At 47.8% G+C, this 26,324-nt stretch overlaps 1 protein-coding gene across 1 annotated transcript in view; it reads left to right on the top strand.

Moving 5' to 3' along the window:
* VPS8 (VPS8 subunit of CORVET complex) overlaps positions 1 to 26,324 on the top strand; it is a 77,500-nt gene that overhangs the window by 41,842 nt on the left and 9,334 nt on the right. Inside the window, exons 30-43 of the mRNA XM_051625903.1 lie at positions 168 to 250; positions 1,563 to 1,647; positions 2,748 to 2,846; positions 6,572 to 6,661; positions 7,046 to 7,092; positions 11,644 to 11,785; positions 12,978 to 13,067; positions 13,472 to 13,514; positions 14,246 to 14,349; positions 15,496 to 15,574; positions 16,117 to 16,199; positions 23,166 to 23,246; positions 24,550 to 24,719; positions 25,288 to 25,456. Of these exons, the coding sequence (XP_051481863.1) occupies positions 168 to 250; positions 1,563 to 1,647; positions 2,748 to 2,846; positions 6,572 to 6,661; positions 7,046 to 7,092; positions 11,644 to 11,785; positions 12,978 to 13,067; positions 13,472 to 13,514; positions 14,246 to 14,349; positions 15,496 to 15,574; positions 16,117 to 16,199; positions 23,166 to 23,246; positions 24,550 to 24,719; positions 25,288 to 25,456 (1,365 nt within the window). The remainder of the gene's footprint in view (positions 1 to 167; positions 251 to 1,562; positions 1,648 to 2,747; positions 2,847 to 6,571; positions 6,662 to 7,045; positions 7,093 to 11,643; positions 11,786 to 12,977; positions 13,068 to 13,471; positions 13,515 to 14,245; positions 14,350 to 15,495; positions 15,575 to 16,116; positions 16,200 to 23,165; positions 23,247 to 24,549; positions 24,720 to 25,287; positions 25,457 to 26,324) is intronic.

Consider the following 26,324-nt stretch of genomic DNA (forward strand, 5'->3'; position numbering starts at 1 on the left):
CTGAGTGGATGAGCTTCATAGTTAATGCACAGTCAATTAAAAAATATATATCTGTGGACTAAGCCCTGTGTTAATCCAGAGCTGAGTGGTGCAGGAGCAGTGTTCTTCTGAGGGACACTGGCTGTCCAGCTGCTGCAGTATAAATAACTGGCCTCCAATATCTGCAGGTCCTGCTGGAATTGCTGCAGGCAGGAGGGATAGTGCAGTTTGAAGAGACTCGTCTCATCCAAATGGCAGAGAAAGCAGAATTGTAAGTTGTCATTTCTGATACAGAAATACTTCCTTTACATCTCCTCCAAAGCATTGTCCTCCACATATCTGCTTCCTGCTTTGCAGCTGTGTTTGGGATTATTTTCCCTGTGCATTCACATCTGCTTCATTGAATATGTTCATATTTAGATCCAGCCTTTTCTGATTTCTCTCTACTGGGTGTTTTTACAGAAAATATTGTTAAGATAGGAGGGGGCAGAGCTGTGGGAACCCTTCAGACTGAAACCCTGTGGGGCTTGAGGACTTCAGGCACATCCCATCCCAGAGCCCAGGCTTTGTTCAAAGGTGTGGTTGTATGTTTGAAAGTTCTACGCCTGACAGATGGAGATGACTCCTTGGGGTGAGACCCACAGGTGGATTTAAAAGCAGGAAGGGGTCTGAAGCCACCCCCGTGGTACTCATTATAGAATTGAGTAGGAGAGACAAACACAGTGTCTGGAAGAGCTGAACATTTCTACCATCTCCTTTAGATGCTTTACACTTTCAGAAAGAGTCTGTGATGCCTGAACAGAGTCAGGGAGGGCATCTTCACCCAAGTCTTCAGTATAGACATAATGTGAATTAATCCACCATACTACAAAGAACCAGAGAGACAGAGGAGCCGTGGTGGGGTGTGCCATTCCCTCTTCTCCTGTGTGTCCTGGAAGAAGTTACTCAACCAAATTTTTCAGACTCAACAAAGGTGGTTTTATTCCTTGCCTCAGAGAGCTGGACTACCAGAACCACCAGCTCAGCCGATTCCATCAGAACTAAAAAACCTCTAGTGTAATGTTCCTCAGCAGCCTTCTCATTTCTTTTGTCTCTTTTTTTATCTAAAGTCTCAAAACGTTAAAGAGGTTAACCAGGATTTGAAGTAGGAAGCTGTGTCAGCACATGACTGGGTCATGGGCAGTGACCTTCCAGTTGGTGTTGCGGACCAGCCTCGCTTAGAGCTGAGTGTGTGATGGAAAGAAGGAAGATGATCTCTGAACAGCAGAATCAGGGAAACCTGATTTCTTTAAGGACTTCTGCCCTCTGTCCCTTGCCTCTCACCTTAGTAACTGCCATTTTCTCTGCTCTGTCTGATAACCTTCCCAAAATGGGAGGCTGAGTGGTCCGTGGCTGATACCAAACGATGCATGTGACCTGGAGCCACCCAAGCTCTGTGCTGAAAGACACTTCCAAGCCCTCTGTAAAACAGGCTGCATTTTCTTTCGAGTGCTGCCAAACTGTGCTGGGTCTCAGCAGCTTACCTCTGCTCTTTTGGCTCAGCTGAGTGTTTTTCCTAATGTGGAAAGTGATTTTCATTCCAGCTATCAGATTTGTGAATTCATGTACGAACGAGAGCATCGCTACGACAAAATCATTGGCTGTTACCTGCGGGATCCAGTGAGAAAGGTGAGTAAATTGGGTGCTTCTTGCCTTTCTTCTTCATGGCTGGCTCTGAGCAACCTGGTCTAGTGGGAGGTGTCCCTGCTCATGCAGCAGGGTTGGAACTAGATGAGCTTTAAGATCCCTTCCAACCCAAACCATTCCTGGCAGGGCAGTCCATCTTGCTGGCAATACTGTGCATGGGCACAACAGCCCTGCTCTTTTCCTGTAGGTCTCTCTTTACAAGTGTCCTCCTTTACAGCTGAGTTTTCATGTAATCAAGACTTTTTGTGTTTGTGTGTTGGAGAGGAACTTATTTTTTAAAAGCTTCATAGTTTTTGGTTTCTTTTTAAACTTAGACTCATAGAAAGACTTGGGTTGGAAGAGACCATCAAATGCAACTGTTAACCTGACTCAACCCCATTTTTGGTTCCTTTTTCAATTTAAACAATGCTAACTCTCTTTCCTTTCCCCTGGACAGAGTGTCTCTGCCCTTGTTATCTCTTTGCAATGAGCTTCTGCCTGGCCATAAGTTAGGTTCTCTTCCCTACCACCAACACAAGTTGGAAGGAGTGTCTGGCAAATTTGATCCCACCAGTTCCTTGTGAAACCTGGAAGTTGTGTGGCTGAAGGAAATGGAAGAGATAGGTTGTGACAGGGAGGTGGTCCAAAATAAGGCGCAAGAGAGCAGCTGAGCTAGGACAGTGCGGAAGAACCTGGGGGAGAGGCTAATTTTGTAGAAAAACTCAGGAAAACGTTGGGAAAACTGACCTACCCTCTGGCAGAGTGTTCTTTTTTCTGTGCCCCTAGCTAAAGAGTGATGTCCTGTCCTTTAGCCTATGAGCAAAACAGGGGTGTTTCTAACAGTGGAAGAACAAGTCTCTTTGTCCTCAGTGTTTCACATGTTTAGCATCTATTATTTTCCTCTTGGCTTTTTTTTTTTCCTGGCAGTTCTTCAGGAAGTATTTAGGGATGTATCATCTCACCTGCAGGTAACTGACTTGCTAAGAGAGGACTGGCCATGAAGCCATGCTCAGAGTGCTTGAAATGCTCTCCCTTAGCAAACCCCAGTGCCCTTGGTAGTGCTGCAGAACATGCTGTACCTCTCATGGGTTTATGTCTTACAGGAAGAAGTTTTCAACTATATTCACAACATCCTGTCCATGCCTGGCTACAGTACTGAAGAAAAGCAGTTGGTGTGGCAGAAAGCTCTGGAACATATAGAGGTATGGTGTGTCCTAAAGCCATGGCACCTGAGCTACTGCCAGCTCCTGTTGGGTCTGGTGCTGCTCTGTGAGCAGAAGTGCCACAGTGTCCCATCTCACCTGCTGAGGAGCTCTGCCTTGCAGGTCTCTTGGTCTATATGTTACTGTAAGTGCATCTCCAGATCCAGGCTGGCCTCCCTGGCTTCCTGGTTTATAATGGGCCTTGTCAGGAGATGATGGCTGGTGAGTGCTGTGAAGAGCAAGGTCAGAACATGGACATCACTGACCTGTGGTGTCTAATTCCTCTTCTTACAGTGGTGGTGGCATTCAACCTCAGTACCCTGGCACTTCCAGCATGTGGGGAGATGGGGTCGTGACTTCTTCTGTAAGACACAGACTGTTGCTAGACCTCTCTAGCTAATAATTATTCCCATCTCTTCAGTTTCTCTTTGCTTCCTGGGTTGGAGATGTCTGAAGTAATTGCCCAGTCAGTAGACCTGGGGAATCCATAGTATCTAGGATAGTAAGACCCTGGCCCAGGTTGCCCAGGGAAGCTGTGGCTGCCCCATCCCTGGCAGTGTTGAAGGGCAGGTTGGATGGGGCTTGGAGCAACCTGGGCTGGTGGGAGGTGTCCCTGGCCATGCAGGGGGGTTGGATCCGGATGATCTTTAAGGTCCCTTCCAACCTAAACCATTTTATGATTTCTATGACCTAGTTTCTGTCAAGTGGTGTCAGTCACCTCCAGGGTGATCTGGAGATAAGCTGATGTTTGTCTATGAAACAAGCAGTCACTTGCCCAGACTACTTAGCAGAAAATAGCCACAGAATTCTGTATCCTGGACAAAAAAGTATTGGGTACATCTGAAAGGCACAGGATACTTCTGTCTACCAAGCATCTGAAAGTAGTGTGTGACTAATGAGAAAATGGACCAAGAGGGAAAATGATTCAGAAGACAATGAACAAAGAGCTGCTGTGGACCCAGCTGTGTGACATGCAGCCTGCCAAGCTCACACCCATGCTCCAGATGCACTTCCAGAGCTTGTGGGAGTTAGTGCTGGGGTGGCTGTGCTGGGGCTGAGCAGACCTGGCTCATTCCTACCTTATCAGAGCAACAGGTTCCATGTGGAGCCAAGCTGAGCAAGCTGCTGCCTGCTGTGCTGCTTCCTTGGATCTGCTTCCTTCTGCTGCAGCCCTGGTCTCTGCTTGGGTTGGTGCCTTCAGCATCCCCAGCTGCCCTCTGTGAGCTGTGTTTTGTGTCTTTATCAGTCACAGGGAGGTTTCCTTGCTGGGTCTCTGCAGCCTGAGGCCTTTATGACTGCTGTTCTATGCTGGGGAGTCTCAGGACAAATCAGGAACGTCCTGGGCTGTTCTGCCTCACGTTTCTCTGTGTGTTGTTTTTGGGAAGCCCAGACTGCCAGCTGTTCACATGGAGTTACTTGACTTTGTTTTCTCAGTCTGAAGCCATTTCTTGAGTATTGTCCAGTGTCAGAAGTGCCCAGTGCCCAACATGTCCAAGCTGCCTCCCTCTCTGAGGTGGGCAAACAGATAATACTCCTCTCCACTTGTCCATGGCCATCCTTAAAGCCAGGGTTTCTGGCAGTGTTTCACCAGCCTTGCAGACAGTGGCAGCTGCTCTGCCCACACTTTTTGCAGCTTTCTCCAAGAAGCTGCTGGGCAGATGATGGGTTCTGTAGGTGTCGCGGGCCAGTATTGGGGGGCTCCCGGCTGTCAGGATGTTCCCACGACTTCCCTCCCCCTCAGTGTGGAGAGGTTTGTGAATGAGCCCGAGGGTCACACGTGGCCTTCGCCTCTCACGGAGGAACGGCCACTGTGGGGCCGTGTCTTAGAGGGTAGATCAGAACACCCTCCCACCACGCTCACAAATTGCTACTGAGACCAATGTTTAGTTTACGAATTAATCGGTTTATTAAGGGTCAACACTAATTAAGGGATCAAGGTTCAGGAGAGGTTGTCTAGGTGTATATTGGAAAAGGGATTCAAAGGTGCTATGGTCTTATTAAAGGCACACTCCAAGGAGGAGTGTAAAATCCATGGAGTGAAAGGGTAGGAGTTGAGCCCGGCAGGAAAGTTAGAGAGAGAGAGAGTGTGTGTGTGTTGTTTTTCTTGCTGTGGAGTTATCTGGTAGAGCAAGAGGCCTGTTCCATTCTGTCCCAGGAGGTCACCTTTCTTGGGTGCTGGCACTGAGATCAAGTCCCTCTTTTCCCTTTGGTGTCTTCTGGTTCCCGGGGCTGGTGAACAGTCTGTAGAGTTTCCTGTGGCTTTGCCGCCCCTTGGCTGCTTTGGGCTGCTGTTCTTTCCCAAGGTATTAACCCTGCTCTCAGGCACTCAGAAGACTTAAAATAGTGAATAACATTTTGCTAGGATGGTGCTGTGGTTTTGGGTCTTTGAACATCTGTCCTTCCATCTGCTGAGGTGTGCAAGTAGCAAACCAGCCTCACCAGGTGAAACAGGCAGTGTCTGGAGAGGCTCTTCTGTTCCTAATTCTTCCCTGGTGATGGTGTGACAGAAGTAGGGTCTGTGATCAGTGCCACTTCTTTTCTCCATCATCCTACACAGTGGTTGTCCCTTCATCTCCAAAATAAAGCCCATGGCTTCCCTTCAGTTGTGGTGCTGTTTGTGTGGTCACTTGCTGTCCTCAGCCCCACAGGCCTGGTGTCGGTGCTGTCCCCCAAGGGCTGTCTGCCCAGGAAGTTCCAAGTTGTTCCAACCTGGCAGAGGAGGAAAACCCAAAACCTGTTTCCTGGGGGTAGGTTGTGAGGGCGACACTGACCCAAGGGCTGCAGTCATGGGGAGGCTGAGCCATCTCACTCTTGCCAGTCTGAATTTGGTGGCTGCTACATCTGTCTGGATACCAAGCTAGAGCTACATAACTTCTTCAGATACTTGTTTTTTCTTCCAGAGAGATGTTTATGATCTTTTTCTTTCTTTACCACTGTAACAGTTGGTTTTATTTGGTAAAGCAGTGTTTTCTCCTAAGCTTAGGAGGGCCTTTTGGGAAGGGTCTCCAGGTACCCAGCTTTGGTTTGAAGCAGTGACTTCTCATTTGTTTGGAAGCATGGATGCATTTGGAAGCATTAGGAGCAAAAACCTCTGGTTCTAGGCTGTGTAAACTTGTATGATATGAAGCCTCTTAGATCAAGCTTGACAGGAGGCAAACAGGCATCTAAAATATTAATTTTATTTTTCCTTTTATTGCAATAAATACATTATTTAGGGTTAGTTCATATCTGGACAGGTATCAGTTGCAATCAATCCTAAAGGAAACCTGGTTTTAAGCCTTTGGTTCAGTTCAGTTCAAGCCAGTTAACACTGATCCCATGGGAGTGAGAAGTTCCCTTGGGTGCACTGGGGGCTTTGTTTCCTCTCTGCTGTTGGCACTAGGAAGGACTTGTTGGCAGGGGGTAAAAGGCAGTTGCCAGAAAACCTGAGGAGTAATTTTCTCACCTTAGACTGAGGTGTGGTCTCGCTGGTGCGAGGAGTTTTGCATTCTTACAAGGCCTGTTGTGTAGTAAGATCATCAACTTTCAAAAAAGCCTTTTTACAAGCTCCCTTTCCTTCTAATTTTTTTTTCCAAAATCACTTTCTGTGCAATGGTGGTTGTTATTTTTCAGCTTTTACCTCAGCAAAGATACAGTCACAATGTGAATGGAGTCGGTGCTGCTGCGTGGGTCTGTTGCCTCTGAAACGGAGGGTAATTATTTGTGTTGGGTTTCACTCTCCAAAGGAGCTGCTGTTGCTGAGTCCCTGCAAGGCAGCTGACCTGGTGGCCATCCACTTCGGTGAGCAGATGGAGACCATCATTGCAAACCTGCAGGTAAAGTGTCCCCTGGGCTTGGTGCTGCCGGGCCGCGCGGTGTCCGTTCCTGTCAGAACAGGTTGCTGGGAGTCGTGGGGAATTGCTGCTGTGTGGGAAACAGAGGAAAGCCAGCTTGATAGCCACTCAGCTGGAGGAACTGCTGCACGGGCGTTATTTGGCCTGTTTGTAGAGTCCTGGCTGTTAAAATGTGAGATCTCTAAGTTGCTGGTTTTCAGCCTGGAGTTGGTGTGCACTCCACATCCTCCCAGTGTCCACACAGGACCAAGGCCTAAACCAGTCTCCTCAGCAGGCACCAGCTGGGAACGGTGCTTTCCTCAGCGGAGAGAGCTCAGGGATCACATTATTTAAAACAGTAATACTCTGTCTCCTCCTGTTGTGCAGGACCAGTTCTTACTCTTCCAGTTTCTGAGGAGTCTCCTTGACCCAAGGTATGTAAGAAAACGGGACCATTTCCAAACTACAGCTTCAAAACGTGGGTTACAGTAGATTCCCTGGAAACAGTGCACCAGGTGACAGCCTACACCCAAGACTGGGGCTTGGAAAGGGTGGCATTTCCATCTTGTTTCAGAATTGCAGCTGCATTTTTCACTTCAGACTTCTCTTGAACTACTTGCTTGCTCCATCTGCTCCTGTTCTTTCAGTATTCCAGCCCTGGGTGTTCTCTTTCCATTGAATTAGTTTCAAATGCTACAAGATCTTGATTTTATTTATGTATTTTGTAAGACATTTACATGTGCAGAGCACCAGCTGCCTTCAAGCCACTGGTGATGCAATTGAAGGAGAGATCTTGTTTTGACAATTAACTACAAATTAGTTGTGCTTTATGAGGAGGAGAGGTAGTAGGAAAAGGTAACATTATCTTAACCCAAGTGTCAGTGTTTCAGTTCCTTTTGAAGTGGAATAAGAGGCATGCTCTGGAAGCTAGGACCTGGAATAAATCACTTTTTTGGATTTTGTTAGGATTAAAATAATTTTTAAAGGACAGGTTTTGTTACTCCATTTCAATGAAGGTAGTAATTAACCTGGATTTTCATGTTATGCCTGGAGTGGCTTCCATAATCCTGGAGTAATTTAACTCTGCCATAATTAGTGCAGAATGCAGCCATAATTAGTGCAGAATGCAGCCATTTCTCCTGTAGTTGCCTTCTCATCAAAAGCAGCACATGATGTGTTCAAACCAGCCAGAGGAAGCAACCTTCTGTAGCTGATCCTTCAGAAGATCTCAGCTTTCTTCTCTAAGGCTGATGTTCATCAAGGAGATAAACCAGGTGCTGACAGGATGGTGGATGCCAGACTAGTCAATAAGCACAAGAGAAGTGGGACAATTACCCAGAGAAATTAACAAAGCACTTTGGATTCACATCTGGCAGTGACTGACAGTAAAGCAGAAGGTCTGGAAGGCCAAGGTTTAACCTGGTGTTGTTAGAAAGAAGAGTTCTGTAGAGATCCTAGATTGCTGGAGAGGCATTTTTCTTTTTAAATATCACTCCAGGGCCTGAGGTCTTTTTTTCAAGTGCTCTAAGGCTGCTTCTGAGATCTACTGGAATGAGCTGAACTGTGTCCTGAGAGGGGTAGGGAAGGAGGGAGAAATCTTCCCATCCAGGACCTCATCTGCTGACACCCCTGTACTTTGTGGTGTATATATATTAAATAGTGATTAGGTTCTTCTGAAAACATCTGTCTTTCTTCAGTCAATCTAATTGTTGATATCCTTTTTTTCTCTAAGCAAAATGCTTATTAAAATAAAGACTCTTAGAGCAGTAAAGGAGCTTAAATACGAATGATTGCTTGATGGTATGGGGACAAGACTCATCATGCTAGTATAACTATCCTAGTTGGTGGAATTGCATTAGGGATTAATTTGGCCCATTTAATTTAGCCTGAGATTTCTTTTAAAGGAGGGAGGAGGGGTGAAACAGGGTTAGCAGAAATTGCCTGGGGAAATTAAAACAAAATGTCCATATGTTTGTGTCTTACAAGCAGTCACGGAAAAGGGAGAATGGAGTGAGGGTTGCTCAGCTCATTGATCACAGCCTTTGCTGTGCTTCCATTTGAAGCTCTTTTTCCTCAGAAAACCCAGCTCAGTGAAGCATGGCTGTCTGCAGGAGGTGGGGGTGCATTGTACCAACAGCTTCCTTTACTGAGCAACACAGGGCTGTGGGTCCTGCAGGTCCTGCTGGAGTGGCTCTTCTTGCTGCCCATGACACTGGCACAGCTCAGCTGGGCCAGGCTGTGTGGGATGAGCTCTTCCTTTTAGGAAAGAGCATGAAGAGCGTGGCAGATGTTTGGCACCCTTATATTTAATATGAACATAGCCATAGAACCATGGAATGGCTTGGGTTGGGAGGGACCTTAAAGATCAAAAGATCCAACCCCCTGCATGGACAGGGACACCTCCCACCAGCCCAGGCTGCTCCAAGCCCCATCCAACCTGCCCTTCAACACTGCCAGGGATGGGGCAGCCACAGCTTCCCTGGGCAACCTATTCCAGTGTCTTCCTACCCTCGTGGTGAAGAATTTATTTCTGATGTCTCACCTCAATCTCCCTTCTTCCAGTTTTCATCCATCCCCCCTTGTCCTCTCCCTCCCTGCCCTTGTCCCAAGCCCCTCCCCAGCTTTCCTGGAGCCCCTTCAGGCACTGGAAGGTGCTCTAAGGTCTCCCTGGAGCCTTCTCTTCTCCAGGCTGAACATCCCAACTCTCCCAGCCTGTCTCCAAAGCAGAGCTGCTCCAACCCTCTGATCGTCCCTTTGAGCTGGGCAGGACCTGCTAGTGTGAAGACCAGTGCTTGGTTCTTAATACTATCAAAATCCAGCTCTCTTTCCATTCTCTTTTCTCTTCATTTCCTGAGTGAAAGGGTGCAGTAGAAGGTCACCTTGCTCATGGAGTCATGAATGCTTGGTGCCACAGTTATTTCAAGTAGAACACTGGCTCCCTTAGTGGCACTGGGGATTTGTAGGGTGTGTGTGGTGGGTGGTGAATGCAAAAGACCAGAATTTAGGGTTTGTGTTTTGTCCTGCAACAGTCCATTCTTGATGTCAGAACACAACAGTTTGGATTTTTGCCCACCTGTGCCCACACTTTGGACACTGATCAGTACTTGTGTCAGGCTTTCAATTTCTGGGCAAATATCCTTTATAATGAAGTTACTGACATTGTCATCACAGCAAGCTGCTTCTGGCCTCCTGGTGGCATGGTGTTCTCCTGGCCTGTCTTCGAGGATAGTGATCCTGTTGCCTCTTGTAGCTGCCAGGAAATACAGGATCATATTGTATATTGGACCTTTCCATCCTGTGGCTGTAGGGTTTGCACATCAACACATTCTTCTGATTAGGAATTTCTGTCAAGAAAGGTAAAAAAAACTAAATACCTTGATCTGTTTTCTTTCCGAGCAGGAGCTTCAGAACAGGTCTAAGAGCCCTGTTTCCTAGACAGGATAAACTGGTTTTTTTCATGGTGCATCAATCCTAGAACTGTGACATGAAGTTGAACCCCACAGTGCTGGTGAACTGCTGATCTGCAGCTGTCTCTGGAAAGTATCTTCCTTTCCATCCTAACTCTTTGAAATCTCTTGCTTCATGTTGCTCTTTTTAAGAGCAAGATCAGTAGGAAACAGGACACGGGGACAGTCACAGGTACTGCAAACAATTCTGGTCTCTGTTTTGTTTCAAACACATCAGGAGTTTACTTAGTGATAAGCCAGGGGATCAGAAAATGAGCACTGGATGAACCACTGCAGTGCCAGCAGCTGCTGCTGGAAAGGAACTGGAGGAATCCTTCTTACAGTAACTTCTTTACTGATGAGTTTAATAGTTACTCTGGGCTTCACCTGCAGAAACTACCTGGACTAGAATCAGGAGGGAAGCCCTGGTTTGGCCTCCCGAAGGGCTCAGGCTGGGCAGCATGATCCACAGTCCTGGCCAGAAGAGAAGAGTGTTGGGGCTGCACTGCTGGGTGCTGACCATCGTGGCAGTGTCCCTTGTCACAGGGCAGGGGGGGTCAGGGAGATACCAGGGCAGGAAGCACAGCAGAGGTTGGAGGTCTCACCTGCCTGTGTGGTGGAGCAGGTCCTGTGGTGGGAGGTGAGGATAGACCCTGGCCCAGGTTGCCCAGGGAAGCTGTGGCTGCCCCATCCCTGGCAGTGTTGAAGGGCAGGTTGGATGGGGCTTGGAGCAACCTGGGCTGGTGGGAGGTGTCCCTGCCCATGCAGGGGCTGGGACTGGATGATCTCTTAAGGTCCCTTCTGATCCAAACCAGTTTGTGATTCTGTGATTCTGTCTTTGGTTCCAGCCAGATGTGGTTCTGTAGCACAGCAAACCCTGCAGAGAGGATGCAGCCTTGGCTGAACCACATGCAGGGGCTGGTTCAAAACCTTACACTTGGTGATCTGCTCTGCCAAATGACCACAGAGTGCACAGAGTTGCTGCCTCTGTGGGAGAAAAACCTAATTCACCAGTTTTGTTCTGTCTGAGAAGAGGAACTAAACAGAAGCAGGGATGTATCTCTAAAAGAAGCATGAGTTCATACCTCAGTGAGGTAGATAAAATAGATCATATTCTAGCAGATGAAACATTAAAATTTGGTAAAGCAAGTCAAAGAAGAATTTCAGAAACAATAAGCAAAGTATTTCTTCAAGCACATGCAGACAAGGTCTGTAGGACAAATAGATAATCACAATCTAAAAAGACCACTCAGAGACCATATGGTTTCATTGGAGAAACCAGGTGAGTTCTTTGTGCTCTTTGCCCTGCAACTGCTGAAGGACATTCTGATTTATACTGAGGCATCAGTAGAATTGCTGAGGAGCAAATGAAATGCCTACTGACAGACCTCCAGCACCAGTAACTAGTAGAAACACAGTAACTTTTAACTTCTGTATCAAGGAGAAAAGACAACACACAGTTGAATAAGAAACTCTTCTTTCCAGTCAAACTTCTGGGCTAGAATTTGACTTGAGTCTTTTGTGTCTCTTTTGTTCCAGAGAAGGCATTAACCAAGACCTGATACACTTACCACCCTGCATCACTGAGCAGTTCATCGAGCTGCTTTGTCAGTACAGCCCAGAGCAGGTTTTGGACACACTGAAAGTTCTGGAATACTGCAGACTGGAAGAAACCATCCAGGTAGGAAAGGCATGTATAAGGACAGGGGCCTGGGAAGCATTCCAGTCAGCTCCCACCTCTTTGAAGTGCTGTACAAGTACTTAAGCCTCAGTTGTGGATTTGTTCCTGCATATTCTCACAGTCCCTTTCTGACACTGTCCCTGGAGCTGCTGACATGCTGTCCCTCAGCAGGCTCAGCTGGGTTTAATGCACTGATTTGGAGTTCAGCCTCAGGGCTAATGAGCAAAAGGCCATTAGTGCTCTTGAGGCTACTGAGTAACTGCAGAGCAGAGTCTGGCTGGGCTGGTTGTGTGGTGGAGGGATCTGAAATCATGGGCCTGGGGTTTTTAGAAAGCAACTCTGCCAAAATCTCTGCCCTCATAAGACCACATCTGGAGTGTTGTGTCCAGTTCTGGGCTCCCCAGTTCCAGAGGGACAGGGAGATGCTGGGAAGAGTCCAAGGGAGGCTACAAGGATGATGCAGGGACTGGAACACCTGCCTGATGAGGAAAGGCTGAGAGACCTCGGGCTGTTCAGTCTAGAGAAGAGAAGACTGAGAGGAGACCTGATGAATGTCTATCAATATCTGCAGGGTGGTGTTGAGAATGGGCCAGTCTCTGTTCAGTGGTGCCAGTGACAGGATGAGGGGAAGTGGCACCAAGTTACAACACAGGAAGTTCCACCTAAACATGAGGAGAAACTTCTTTCCTTTGAGGGTGATGGAGCCCTGGGACAGGCTGCCCAGAGAGGCTGTGGAGTCTCCTTCTCTGGAGACTTTCCAGACCTGTCTGGATGCCTTTCTGAGTGACCTGCCCCAGGTGTTCCTGCTGCAGCAGGGGGGTTGGACTTGATGATCTTCAGAGGTCCCTTCCAACCCCACTGATTCTATGATTCTAAAATTTATCTGGCACTGGGAGAGCAGCTATTTCTGCCCTTTATGAAAATTGTAACAATAACCTGTCCTTGATCTTGATTTATAGAGATGTTTTTGATTTTGTTGTTGAAGATGTCACTGCTGGTGGTGGCAGTACTGCTTGGTGGTACAGAAATGCAGGGCAGCTGGTGGGGGGAAGCAGGGGTGCTGCTCAGAGTGGGTGACATGCCTGGGAACACAGGGAGCACAATCCTTCCTGACCATCAGCTTGTCATTCTGAACAACCACCAGTGCATTTCTTAAGACAGACTTTTACCTTTCTTTTTTCTTCCAACTCAGATAACCCAGAAGCATCAGCTCCATGAAGCTTCTTCATATTTACTGGAGAAGAAGGGAGATATCCATGGTGCCTTCTTGGTGATGCTTGAGGTACAGCACACTGAAGTCCTGGCTGTGGCATTTTTGCCATGCCAGCATGGCATGACATCAGCAGGAGGGCCTGGGCTGGGGTTGGGTGTTGCCACTGCTCCCAGTTTGTTTCCCTGTAGAGTCCATGGGAGCATTCTGCCCAGTGACAATATGTTGAGTTATCTGCAGATCAGCATATTTTTCTGGCATGGCTTCAAACACCTAGCAGATAACAGATATGAAAATTGGTTTTCTTAATAAAAAAATCATCTTTCAGCTCCTCTTTTCCTTTCCGTATTTGGGAAGATACTTTTGCTATGTTAGTCAACCTGGGGAAGAAAAGAAGGGTGAGCCTTTGTAACCACACCTTGTCAAGGTGCTGCTGTCACCATCTGTTCACTGCTCTGTTCTCTCTCTCCTTCCAGTGGTTGCAGAGCAAGTTGCAGATGCTTACACAGGATGATGAAAGTAAGAGTTAATCAAATTAAATTCCGTTTTCTACTAAAAAGACAAATGTAAAGTGCAGATGCCTGACACCTGGCATAAGGAGATCCTATTTCAAGTTTCTGGGTATCCTGGTGGCATTTTATAAATGATATGCATGTGACTGTGGGAGTTTTCTGAGGGCACTTCCTTACTCTGTGGCTCTGATCTTGCCAGAGATGTAGACCAAGCTGTGTTGGGGGGTCTGTGTGTGTGGTCTGCTGCCCTGTTAGCATTTGGATTGTGCCTGGTACTCCTCCTGGCTTACCAAACACCTTTCCTCTGATAGAATCCATTCAAGCTCATTGCTGAGCCTCAGCAGATGTTCTATATCAACAGTGATGAGAGACATCTGGAAGCAGCTTTTTTTGAAGCAAGCTGCTCAGACAAGGTAGAATGTTCTGCCTACAGAAAATGAGTGTAAGCACAAGTGCACTGTTCACTAGCCCAAAGACTCCTGGGCACCTAATTAAATGCAGTGCCCATATCTCTTAGTTAATTGTATCCTAAACCACAGCTAAGACCTCCCTGTTCAATTACATGACATATTTTATATGCCTGGTTTACCGTGCCATTCAGGACAAGTGTCAAGAATCAGGAGCTGTCTCTGTAATTTAGTTGCTCCTTGTAGTGAACAGGCTTTAGAGGAACAGCTGATTTTGTTTTGCAGAATGCTCGGGACTTAATGCAACTTGTTTTTCCCCCCCAAAACTTAGGCACAGCTGAACTCCCCCTGCTAGAAAACATTGAAGATACCTTAATGAAAACAATTGCCCTTTGCCAGAGAAATTCACACAGTTTAGACCAGCAGCAGCGAGAGGTAAAGTAGTAAAAAAATGTATCACTAAAATCAACAAAGGCCTCTGCATCTTCTGAAGCTTTCTCTTCACATGCTGCTTCCCTTCCCCATCTGCTGGGTGCTGATGTGTCTCAAGCAGCTGTTGTTTCCCTCTGCCTTGTGCTCCTCTTGCACTGGTTCAGGTTTTAGACCCACAAGAGAGAAACCCTCACTTGTAAGGGTGAAGCACAAAGTGAAGTGCCCATCAGCAGTGGAGAAGCAGAGCAGACAACACCCTTTCCCACTTTTTTAGCTCCAGTTGAAATTTTGGCTTGAGTGTCATTCAGATCAAAGGGCCTGAGCAGCTTTGCTCTGGAGACAGGCTGAGAGAGTTGGGCTGTTCAGCCTGGAGAAGAGAAGGCTCCAGGGTTGGAAGGGTCTCACCATCTCCTCATGTCTCACCTCAATCTCCCTCTTCCAGTTTTCATCCATCCCCCCTTGTCCTCTCCCTCCCTGCCCTTGTCCCAAGTCCCTCCCCTGCTTTCCTGGAGCCCCTTCAGGCACTGGAAGGTGCTCTCAGGTCTCCCTGGAGCCTTTGAGTGGGATCCTGTCCCACCTGCTGGAATTGCTTTGTTGCTGCCCAAGTCAGATTTGACTGTGGTCACCAAGGTCAGGGCCAGCTTCCCCAGTACAGTATTATGAGAATTTTCACAACTCCTGTATAATGCCTGAAGAATTTAGATGCCCCTTTCCACTTGGGATCTATCTACTGTGTTCCCTGTTCTTTGGGCACTCTCCATATCAGAGAATTTGCATCTCACATGGAGAAGAAATTGGGGACTGAATGAAGAAAAAGTAGACTGTTGTCAAAATTCCAGTAGAGAAACAGGTGAGGATGGAGAAGGGGGAGCAACAGGAGCCCAGGGTCTTTGATGGTCAGAGCCCAATGAAATAATATCTTGGTGCAAGAAATGATCAACCTCGACAGGAAGCAGGTCCTGAAGTGCTTTGCTCTGAGGATATTTTAACATCTTCTGGTTCTGTTCCATTGCAGTCATGAGAGAGAGGTAGTTCTGTCCTTCAGAATGTGGAATTGAGTCTTTGGAAATGGACTCCCATGTTGGTTACAGCTCATTTTTAGTACTGCTGTGTTCTTACTGGTTTTTTCCTTATATCCCATTATTCCAGGCCCTCTGGTTTCCCCTGCTGGAGGCCATGATGTCCCCACAGAAAGTGTCTGGTTCTTCACAGGGTCGATACTCGGAATGTAAGTATTCTGGCTCTGGTGACCCCAAGTACTGATCAAAACCTGTGTGCTGTCTCCTCCTCTACTGAATGGATAGAAAAGCAGTTTTGTTACTCCCTACATTTTCTGCCTCTGCAATAGATGTGACCTGCAACCTCCCACCGGCCCAGGTTGCTCCAAGCCCCATCCAACCTGCCCTTCAACACTGCCAGGGATGGGGCAGCCACAGCTTCCCTGGGCAACCTATTCCAGTGTCTTCCTACCCTCATGGTGAAGAATTTCTTTCTGATGTCTCACCTAAGTCTCCCCTCTTCCAGTTTTCATCCATCCCCCCTTGTCCTCTCCTTCCCTGCCCTTGTCCCAAGCCCCTCCCCAGCTTTCCTGGAGCCCCTTCAGGCACTGGAAGGTGCTCTCAGGTCTCCCTGGAGCCTTCTCTTCTCCAGGCTGAACACCCCAACTCTCCCAGCCTGTCTCCAGAGCAGAGCTGCTCCAGCCCTTGGATCATCTTTGTGGCCCTTCTCTGGACCCTCTCCAACAGTTCCATTTTATATTTGATATTTCAGCTTTGAAGAGTTTGACAATGCAAGTGCTGAACAGCATGGCTGCATTTATTGCTCTTCCTTCTATTCTGCAGAGAATTCTCCAGGTGAGTTGCTGAAGAGAAGCAGCTTTTATTGAGCTGTGCCACTCATTGACTGGGGAGAGCAACTTTCAGGTTGTTAAAGAACAGATTAGCTAATTGTTTGATTCAAACTATTCCAGTAAAAGTTTACATGGTGAGATAAGTGTTGGAATGCCCTGGGGATGTGGGAACACTTGGACCTGTAAGAAAATAATTGAGTAATTTCTTCAAACCAAATAAGCCATCTTGAAGGCTCCAGTTACTTGGTGGTTTTAGGGGCAAAGCCATGATGAATTTCTCAAAACTTGGAGCTGAATTTGTTGAAAGCTTTTTAGCTAATGGGAGAGACAGTTGTGAAAACACTAAAGGAAGTCTGTGGGCTTTCTAGGAGCTCACAACTGGGCTGTCCTGGCTGGTGGTGAAATGTATTAATTTAAAGATGTTTGTGAGTGAGCAGCAACCATCTTGTGGAACAGCTGATTTCAAAGCAGGAGCTTGGGTGGAGTGATCACAAGTGGATCCATGTTGTTAATTTGCAAAACAGACAACAGATGAGGTTGGGATTTAATAACAAACCTTGAGAAATTAATTACTGACATTGTGTTGTGGAGTGGAATGATTGAAGGGTTGAGAAAGTGTTGAGTTACTCTTCAGGGTTTCTATTCCAGATGAGAGAAGAAAATGTAGGAAAGGGCCTACAGGCTGAACACACCTCTGGCAACCTCTGGGTTTGGTCTTAATGTTATGCACAGTCTTGTGTTTTGGAAAAAAACATCATTAAAGACAGGGAAAGATGTTGTAGAAGAGTGGATGGAAAGTGTGATCAAATGAAATGTGGTTTTGTCAGAGGTAGAAAGTGTTGAGCAAACTGGATTTTGTCTGGTTGTAACTGGGGCATTAGACACAGTTTCCTCTCAGGCTTTGTTTGATGTTTAATGTAGGCAGGAAATGATAGAGAAACTGTGCAGGAATGTGTGGGGAGGGTGGTGGAGAGGCTTTCCTGGTGATGTTGAGACATCCCAGAGTGGGGTAAGAGGCAAACCAGGGATCATGGTGCAGGTACCACAGTGAGGGGTGTAACAGTGTGGGGGGAGAGCCTGTTCCTTGGGATGAGGAGGAATTCTCATTTGCAGTCTTCAAATATTTCATCCCATTTCTGTTCTTGCAGAGTGACTCTCTTTGCAGAAAGAGAAAATCCCTGCCCTGGGGGCTGGCAATTCAGGTCCTGGAGGCACCAGATGAGGGGATGTGTTTGTCAGGTGGTTGGTGTGGTGGCACAACCCCAAAGGGTCACGGGATGCTGACAGTGCAGGGGGTGCAGCACTTTTACTAGGGACAGAAATGTGCAAAGGCATCATTCAAAGCACCACGTGCAGCCCTGGTCACTGGGTTTGGAGGCAGGGGGAAATTTCTGCTCCTTCCAGTTCCCTGGTCAGCCTTACAAATCCAGTCTGACAAAGCAGAGATTGAAAAAGGCAGGTGTTTTTGAATGACTAGAGGAAAAAATGGGGAGAGAGGGTGACTTCTTAAAGTGCATTCAGAGATGACTGAATTCCAGGTAAGGAACTTAGGTATCAGAACCCTATAAAACAGGAGTAGTCATGGGAACCTTGTAGCTCAGAAACAGGTACAGGAAGACTGGTGCTGTAAAACTCATTAGAAGATCCTGTGGAAGGGAAGGTGGTACTTCTTTCCAGGATCTCTAAATAAAAGCCTTTGCCTCTGAACACTCATTCTTTTATAGATTTCATTCACTCCTCAGACTCACTTGTTTTGCAAACACCTCAGCTGGGTGGGAATGAGGGATCTGCCCCAGACCATTTGTAGGCACCAGAGAAGGGATCAGCCCCCAACTGCATTGCTGGGGGTTCTGGCTGATGATGGCAGCTTGGGTTTGGACACCTTAGTTATGTCCTCCTTTAGATGCTGCTGCCTGTTAGAAGGTGGATTTTTGCCTCTGAATCTCACTTAAGCTTCTGTAAATCAGGCCAGAGTGCTGCAGGTTGTGTTTCCCTGTGTGTGAAATGCAGGTCTGTGGTCTGCTCTCCTGCTGGGCCAGCAGCCAAGTGGTGCCTGGTGTCCTGCAGACTGGTCACCCTCCTCCTGGTAGGACATGGGGTCTCCTGCTGTAACTTGCTGTCCTGGGCTCTCACCAGTCTGCTGCCTTCAGTGCCTGACACCAGCTCTGCAGCTGGGAACAGTGGCCTTTGTTATCAAGGCAGACCATTGATTTAACCCTTTGTTCTAGGGCTGAAAACCACACGTTTCCATTCTTGCTGTGTTCACTCCAAGCTTGCTTTCTGGATTTCTGGGATTACATTGCTCTGGGTCACTTCACTCGTGTGTTTGTGTTGTATCAAACTCTTGCTTCATGGCCTGCACTGGGGGAGGTGTGCTTTGGGTGTTCCTTGGTGCACAGCATGGCTCTTGGGAGGATGGTGTTTTGAATCCAGCTGGGAAGATGATGGTGGGAATGGTGATGAGTCTCACCGTGTCTTTGGGTACCCAGCTCAAATGTTCAGGGGGTTGGAACCCTTGCCATGTTTGGGATCAGGAAAGACACTTCCCCTGTGTCAGACAACAGGGAGTGTTGGATTTTTTTTTTTGCTTCCCTTTGTAGTGTCCTGTCATCTGCTTCCTTGGATTATCTGGGAGTGCTATTTACATGCCCTGTGGGGAAGAGTCACAGCATGGCCAGTGTACAGGGTGTTTCCCCAGAACACTCTGCCTCAACAGCTGTCTCAGCTGGGAGGATCTCTGCTTTCTTGGCCCTGGATGGAGATTCCTTCTGCCAAGCTGCATAGTTGCTCTTTGGAGCCACATTATAGTTCTACACCCTGGTGCCAAACTGTTCTGTCCTGGCTCTGAGCAGCACACAGGGCCTCATTCAGAGTGTTACTCACCTGTCACTTTAACTGTCACCACAAGTCAATTCTTAAACCACCTCTTCTGGGCCCTGGAGAATATGCAGCACTTCCCAAGCCCTCAAAGTATTCATGTGAAACACAGAATTAAAAGAGGTGCTTGTCTGAAAATGCCTTCAATAGCTGTTCCAGCAGGGGTGATGGTGGTAGAGAACAGAGGCTCTGGAGCTGCAGGTCTGGGAGGCAGAACAGCTGCCCAGGAGTTAAGTGGGGGATTTTTGTAAGGTGGATGACATCAGTAAATGAGGTAGATTACCTTGCCTTTTCTGAAAAGGACTTAGAGTATTCCAATTTTAGTGGACTGGTTTTCTTCCTCCTCTGGGCTTTACTGCTTATAGGTTATACCTTATGCAAATGTTAACTTTGCAACCAAAATGCTTTGCCAAAGGGCACCTTGCAGAGGGCTGGGGGCTCCTCAGCTCTCCCAGAAAACAGGCTCCTGGCCCCAGCCTCTCACAGCACACTGGCTCACCTTCCTCTGCTTGCAGTCATCTGAAATAATGATTAACATAGTCATGTTCTTGCTCATCCCTAATAATGTTTGGAAGTTATTCAAAATAGGAAGTGTGACATAACCATACTAGAGGAATCCTCCTGAGCATTAAGAAAACTTCCATGTCAGTAAGGATGTGGGTGCTGGCTGAAGAGGGCAGAAAGGTCTCTGTTACTTCCCTTTCCAAGCTGTGATCTCTCCTGAATGTTTGTAAGTAGATGCAGCTGATGCCTCCTACGACATGGAGAACTGAAGCAGCCAGAAATACAAAACCTACCTGTGGGAACCCCAGAGTGGGGAAGGAAGAAATCTGGAAAATCTGTCACAGAGTGGAAGCAGAAAGATCCAAAAAGCCTTTTGCTTGACTCTTTTCCATCTCTGCTCAGGATCCTGCCTCTTGTTCCTTCCAGTGCTGAAGGTCAACCCTGGGATGAGTTTCATGTACAACAGTTGTTCTGTCCCCTTACAGATGGAACAACCTGCCAGTGAATGTGTTTGCTGAATTTGTAGTGCATTTATTAGCACAGTTCTGTGAGTGCTACTAGCAAAGCAAGTGCCATTTCGTGGAGCCAGGAGGAGATGGAAATAGAGGAGACAGAAGGGGCTGGAAGGCTGGGTGAGCACCTCTGCCTTGCAGCTGGAGAAGTGCCAGCTTTTCCTGATCCATTAGCCGCCCTGGGCAGTGAGTTTGGCTTTGGCTTCCCATGCTGAGCCACATCCCCAGGGGAATCCCAGCCTGTCAGGAGCTGTGATCTGTGCCTGGCTTGGTGCAACTTGCTGTTATGAACGTGCCATCCCACATGGTCTATTCGGAGCATGCACGAATTCCAAACGGAGACCAGTTTTATAAGGTGGCATTAATGAAACATCCTCCTCCATAAAAGTAAGTGATCCCACAAGGCTCTTGTCACTGTCAATTTTATGGGGGCTGAAACCAGCACATTGGAAGAAAGCATTACAACTTGCTGGAAAGGTGACAGGACAGGCCTGGATCCCATGCCTGAGGCAGCTGAGCAGCTGCAGCACAGGGCTGTGCAGTGACTCCTGGCAGGGAAGCTGCATCAGCTTCACCACTTGGATGTGACTGGCTGGAGCACGTGGCTCCTCTGTGGAGAAAAGTCCATTCTCCTCCTGCCTGCCATTTGTTAGAGGTCATTAAGGATGAAATGAGACAAACTGAGCAACAGCAGCTTGGCCCTCAGATTCGTGTCCCTCCTCTGCAAAGCTGTAGGTGACTCTTCTGTCTTCCTGTCTCTTCTTCCTCCTCATTCTCTATCCAGACATGAAGGAAGTTGCTTTGAAAGTCTCCACTTGCAGCTTGGGAAGTTTGATTGCATCTGTAGAGTTTGTGAGTTACCTGTGTGAGCTTCCTTGGCCATATACTTGAGTGCTGTAGGAAACTGGTGGATACCAAAATAACCTGCCTTATGTTCTGGATCACGTCCGCGCTGCTGGGAGTCCCGAGTTCCCTGTTGCCCTCCATAATTCATAGGGTGACTCAGTCTGGTGTAGTTTCCATGCTGTTGCTTTTAAATTATGCATGCAGAGAGAAAACTTAGTGTTGTTTGAGGCTTCACTGTTCACCTAGTAAAAGAAGCAGCTGCTGCAGTATGTTGAGTTCTTTGTTTTCCAGATCTACAGCTGGTTTTGCATCTGTTGATGCTGCTCGGTGCTGGTTTCATTTAGGCTTGGACGTTGGTGTTTCAGCCTGTCACACTTCTCTGAAGACTGTTGCTCAAAAGTTGCCTGGCTCTGTTTCTGTGACTGTCCTGGTGACCTCCCTGAGAATCTCGCACTGGAACTTCATGCTACTTTAGTCATCTTTGCCAACTTGCTTCTTCACTCTTGCTCATCCTCTCTGCCCTCGCTCTCAGTCCCAGCACAGACTCCTGCTCCTTTTCTCATCCCTCTCATCCAGAGCTTGTTTATTCAGCTCCTTCTGTTCCAGTTTCCACTGTCTCTCCACTGTTGTTGTTCTCTCTGGGTTACTTTTCACACCTTGCCAGTCCATCTCTGGTTTTTCCACCAATGCCTTTCCCATCCCACCAGGCAGCCCCTCCCAGCAGCTTCCCCCACTGCCTCCCAGCAGGGCTAAAGGCCTTTTTCCACATCCAGTTCCATGACTGCCTGTCAGTAACTGGGATTTCTGTTACCAGAGCCTCTTTTGAGGCTTTCCCAGATAGACTTGTCCTGCTGGCAGGTGTGTGCTTGGCTCTTGGGCAGGTCATGCCGTGGCAGGAATGGAGGCAGGACAGGAGCTGTGCTTCAGGGGGTGCTAGGGAGGCTGTGGTCTTCTCCCAAGTGGGTAAGACAGGACCAGAGGAGATGGCCTGAAGCTGCACCAGGGGAGGGTCAGACTGGGGATGAGGAAGAGTTTCTTTACTGGAAGAGTGGTCAGGCACTGGGACAGGCTGCCCAGGGAGGTGGTGGAGTCACCATCCCTGCAGGGATTGAAAAGCCATGTAGATTTGGGACTTCAAGACATGCTGTAGTGTCCAAAGTTGGTTTGTGTCGATGGTTGGACTTGGTGATCTTAGAGGTCCTTTCCAGTCGTGACAATTCTGTGATTTAAAGTGGATGTTCAGTTTGGAGCAGGCCTAAGGATCTCTGCATGATCATCTGTCATCTGGGATGTGAGAGCAGGATTGCCTGGGAGTCCTGCATTCTGCTGGGCCTGTGCTGCCTCAGCCTGGCCCTGAGGGTGCTGAGGGGACTGCAGAACCTGCCTGTGAGGAGAGGCTGGGAGAGCTGGGGCTGCTCAGCTGGAGAAAAGGAGGCTGAGGGGGAATCTGATCAGTGCTGAGCAATATCTGCAGGGGGTGTCAAGAGGATGGGCCAGACTCTGCTCAGGGGTGTCCAGGGACAGGACAAGGGGCAATGGGCACAAACTGGAGCTCAGGAGGGTCAAGTTCAACATGAGGAAAAGCTTCTTGCCTGTGAGGGTGACAGAGCCCTGGGACAGGCTGCCCAGGGAGGCTGTGGAGTCTCCATCCCTGCAGACATTCCAGCCCCACCTGGATGTGTTCCTGTGGAATCTGCTCTAGGGGATCCTGCTCTGGCAGGGGGGTTGCACTGGGTGATCCCCAGAGGTCCCTTCCAACCCTGACCACTGTGACTCAGTGACTCCAGGAGTGATGGGGTGTGCACTGAGCCTGTGGTGACCCCAGGGTGCCCAGGGGCTCAGAAGTTAGTTGCTCTCAGAGCCAGGCAGGGGCAGCCCAGGAGCTCCCTGGCAGCCCAAGTCAGCACCTCCTGTGTCTCCTGGTACTCCTCAAACTCCTTCTCCAGTCAGCTTTTGCATCTGCTGAATGAAGTTTTCAAGGTCACACCTGAAGTCTTTTGATCCAAGCACTGTAATTAGTATTGATGATGTCATCTGCTCAGTTTTGCCAGTTGCCAGTTTCCTCACCAATACACCAGGTTATTCTGTTCTCCTTGTGCACATACACAGTTAAACCTGGAGTCACAATTTCTCCTTGCAGTGCCAGCCTGCAGGGAAAAGAAATATTTTTAAAAAAACCCAGAATGTTCATATCCTGTGATTCAGCAGCAGCTTTTCTCTTCTTCATACAGGACCCAGTGTATGGAAAAGGGAAACTTGGAGAAATTCAAGGCCTTGTCCTGGGAATGCTGGACACTTTCAACTATGAGCAAGTAAGTTGCATGCATTTCTGTTCTGCCCACTGCTGTGAACAGGGATTACTTTTATCTGTCCAGCCTGCTAGTCTCTCTCATTTGTCATTTGTCTCTGCAGGGCAAAATAAATGGATGTGCAAGTGGTGATATTTTTGGATTGGTGAAAGGGAAAGAGTGTGCATTGCTGGCAGGTTGCATTGAAGGCACATGGTGAACACCCCTGTAGTTCAGTTTGGTGTTAAATGTACTGTAAGGATAAACATCTGCTTTTCTCCAGCTCATCCTGCAGTTAAGGATCCAAAGGCACAAACCCAATGTGTTTTGTCTTCTGACCCGATTTTAAGTAAGAGCTTTTTAAATGAGGCTGTTTTGCCACTTCTCAATGGTAATGCTGCACTTCCTTTGTCCCCTACTGAGATTTCACCTTTATCTCACTCCTGCCTTTCTCTGGCCAGCCTCAGATCCCAGGCAGCCTCCAAACTTCAACAGTTTCCTACAACTCCTCTTCCCCAGGAGAGAAGGCACAACCTTCCCGCAGCCTCCCTTGTCCTGCCTGCCCTCTGGCACTGCCATCCCAGCTGCCTCCCAGCCTCCATGCAGCAACAGCCCATGTAAAAATAAACTGGAAAATAGCTTTGCTGAAGAGGGCTGAACATACAGAGCCCTGATCTCTGGGTGCTTGGGACAGGCCCTGGCATTGCCTGCCAGTTGTCTGGTACAGGCTGCATGTCACATCTGGACCAGCCCAGATCTGACCCACCCCTACAACCTCTGCAGCCCTTTGTGAGCTGCTGCTACAGACAGATCACAGCCCACAGCTGCTGAAACAAGCACTGACTGCTACAAACTAAGGGTATTTTGGCAGAAGTGGAAATCTCTATTGGGGAGGATTAGCAGATAGAAAGCTTGGTGTTTTTTTCATCTTAATTGTGAGTGCATTTGTGCTTTGATTTTTATCAACACATTTCTACTAGATTGGAGGGTGTAAGCAGTAGCTTACTAGGTGAAAAAAAGGAGGATTTGGTATGGAAGATGACAAAATGAGCCTATCATGTCTCTCTTAATGCTCTCTGACAAAAATCAATAAAGCACTAATCTATTTAAGAGTGAAAAGGTATTGCCTCTATTAACATGTGATAAGAAGATAAGTGTTTTGAGAGCAGTGGCTGGAAAACACAGAAAGAGAAACAATTTTGTTGGGCTGGTTTTGCCCTTAGTAATCTGTTAAGCTGCTTGTTATGAAGAATTGATTAGCACAGAGTTTTTGCAGTCTGGAGATGACAAACTGACCTGGTTATTCTGTATTTTGTCTTCCACACAGACCCTTTTAGAGACAACTACAAATCTTTTAAACCATGATCTCCACTGGTCCCTGTGTAACCTAAGAGCTTCAGTCACTAGAGGGCTTACCCCAAAGCAGGATTACTGCTGCATCTGTCTCCAGCAGTACAAAAGAAGGCAAGAAACTGCTGATGAAATCATTGTTTTCAGGTAAAGTCACAGCTGTGATCATGTTAGAAGTTTTAAATGACAAGAGAGAAAAAGGAAGAGCTACTGACTTAGACAAGTAACCATGTGTGTGTGTTCCTATGAGCTGTGTCCCTGGCCCTGTGGATGGGCTGCCTCAGCATTCCCATCAGAGCCAGCCCTCTGCCTGCAGCCAGCTCTGCCTGGGTGAGGTGGCTGCAGAGTTCTGTGCCACTCCAGCTGCCACCTCTGCCAGCAGAGCAGGCTGAGCACTTGCAGCACCTTGGGCCTGCTTGCCTGTACAGCTGGGATCTCCTGCAGCCCTGACTGTGCTCTGCTGGCACCTCAGCTTTTCCCATCTCTCACTAGGTGCCTGTAAATTTAGACAAGGTCATTATTACCTTAGTGTTATGGTCTGTAACTGTATCAGCAATGGGCAGCTGCTGTGATTTTGCAAGTCTAGAAATGGGTGTGGGGGTGTGAAAGAGCTGCTGATCTGTGTTCCCAGGCAAGCAGCCTGTGTCCCCTTGGGCCCCCCTTCCCCTCCCTCCCCTGCACTGCCCAGCACCTGGCAGGGTCTCTTCTCTTGCAGCTGTGGCCACTTGTACCACTCCCTGTGTCTGCTGAGTAAAGAGTGTGGCACTGTCACCAAGGGCCTGATGAGGTGGATGTGCTATAAATGCAACTCGAGTAACAAGGGAGGAAAACTGAGCGAGAACTTGGCAGAGCTAAAAAAAGGAAGTGGAGCCTCCTTGGCACAGGTAAGGTTTGTGAGGCCCTTTCTCTCCAAGTGAACTTTGAGCAGTGCTTATAGACTTCATCACTTTGTTCATGTCTGGCTGTGCTTCCAGCCAAGCCCATGGTCAGTAACTCTCAAACATTATCTGCAGCTCACCAGTCACATTGATCGAGGTCATTTTCTCTTGATAGAGTGATGGCACTGTGTCCATCCAGAAGGTCTGGGAACTTCTTAGCCAGTGTGAGGGGAAGCTGGATGCTTGCAGCTGATTGCCTGCTGGATGCATCCACCACACTTGTCTTGTTGAGGACAGTTCCTTTCAAACTGTTTTTAGGTGTGTTTTATAGAACACTTGTATTACAAACTGGCACGTTCCTTGTGGCTGGATCATGGGTTCTCTGTTCTACCATCATGTTCTTACCATCCCAACAGATAACCTGGCTCTGTGTAAAAGATCTGGAGTTGATCTGACTTCCTAAGTGTTTGCCTGGTGTTTTCAGCAGCTTGTGTGTGAACAGGCCCAGTGGGGCTGGATTTGAGTGAGAGGGCAGATCATTAGTTTGCATTTACTGTCAGTATTTGTGCGCAAGAATTGTCACCAGTCCCAATGCAAGCAGAAGTCCTCTCTCCATATGTTTGCTTCTGCCTTTTCCCTGCCATGATGCTGTGGATTGTAAGGAAAAATGGCAGGTGGCTTGTTGGGATATTGGGATACTGTCTGTGAGGGATATTGCAGTGGGGGGAACTGAAGTCAGCTGCCCAGGGTTCCAGCAAGGACAGTCACTGAAGAGGGTTTGTTCCTAAACGTCTCTGAGCACTTGGTGTGTTTGTCACCACACAAATGCTTGCAAAGGAATGTTTTTCCACTCCTGAAACCAAAAGTAAAAAAG

This window comes from Apus apus, chromosome 8 (assembly GCF_020740795.1).
Source record: "Apus apus isolate bApuApu2 chromosome 8, bApuApu2.pri.cur, whole genome shotgun sequence".
Taxonomy (NCBI): Eukaryota; Metazoa; Chordata; class Aves; order Apodiformes; family Apodidae; genus Apus; species Apus apus.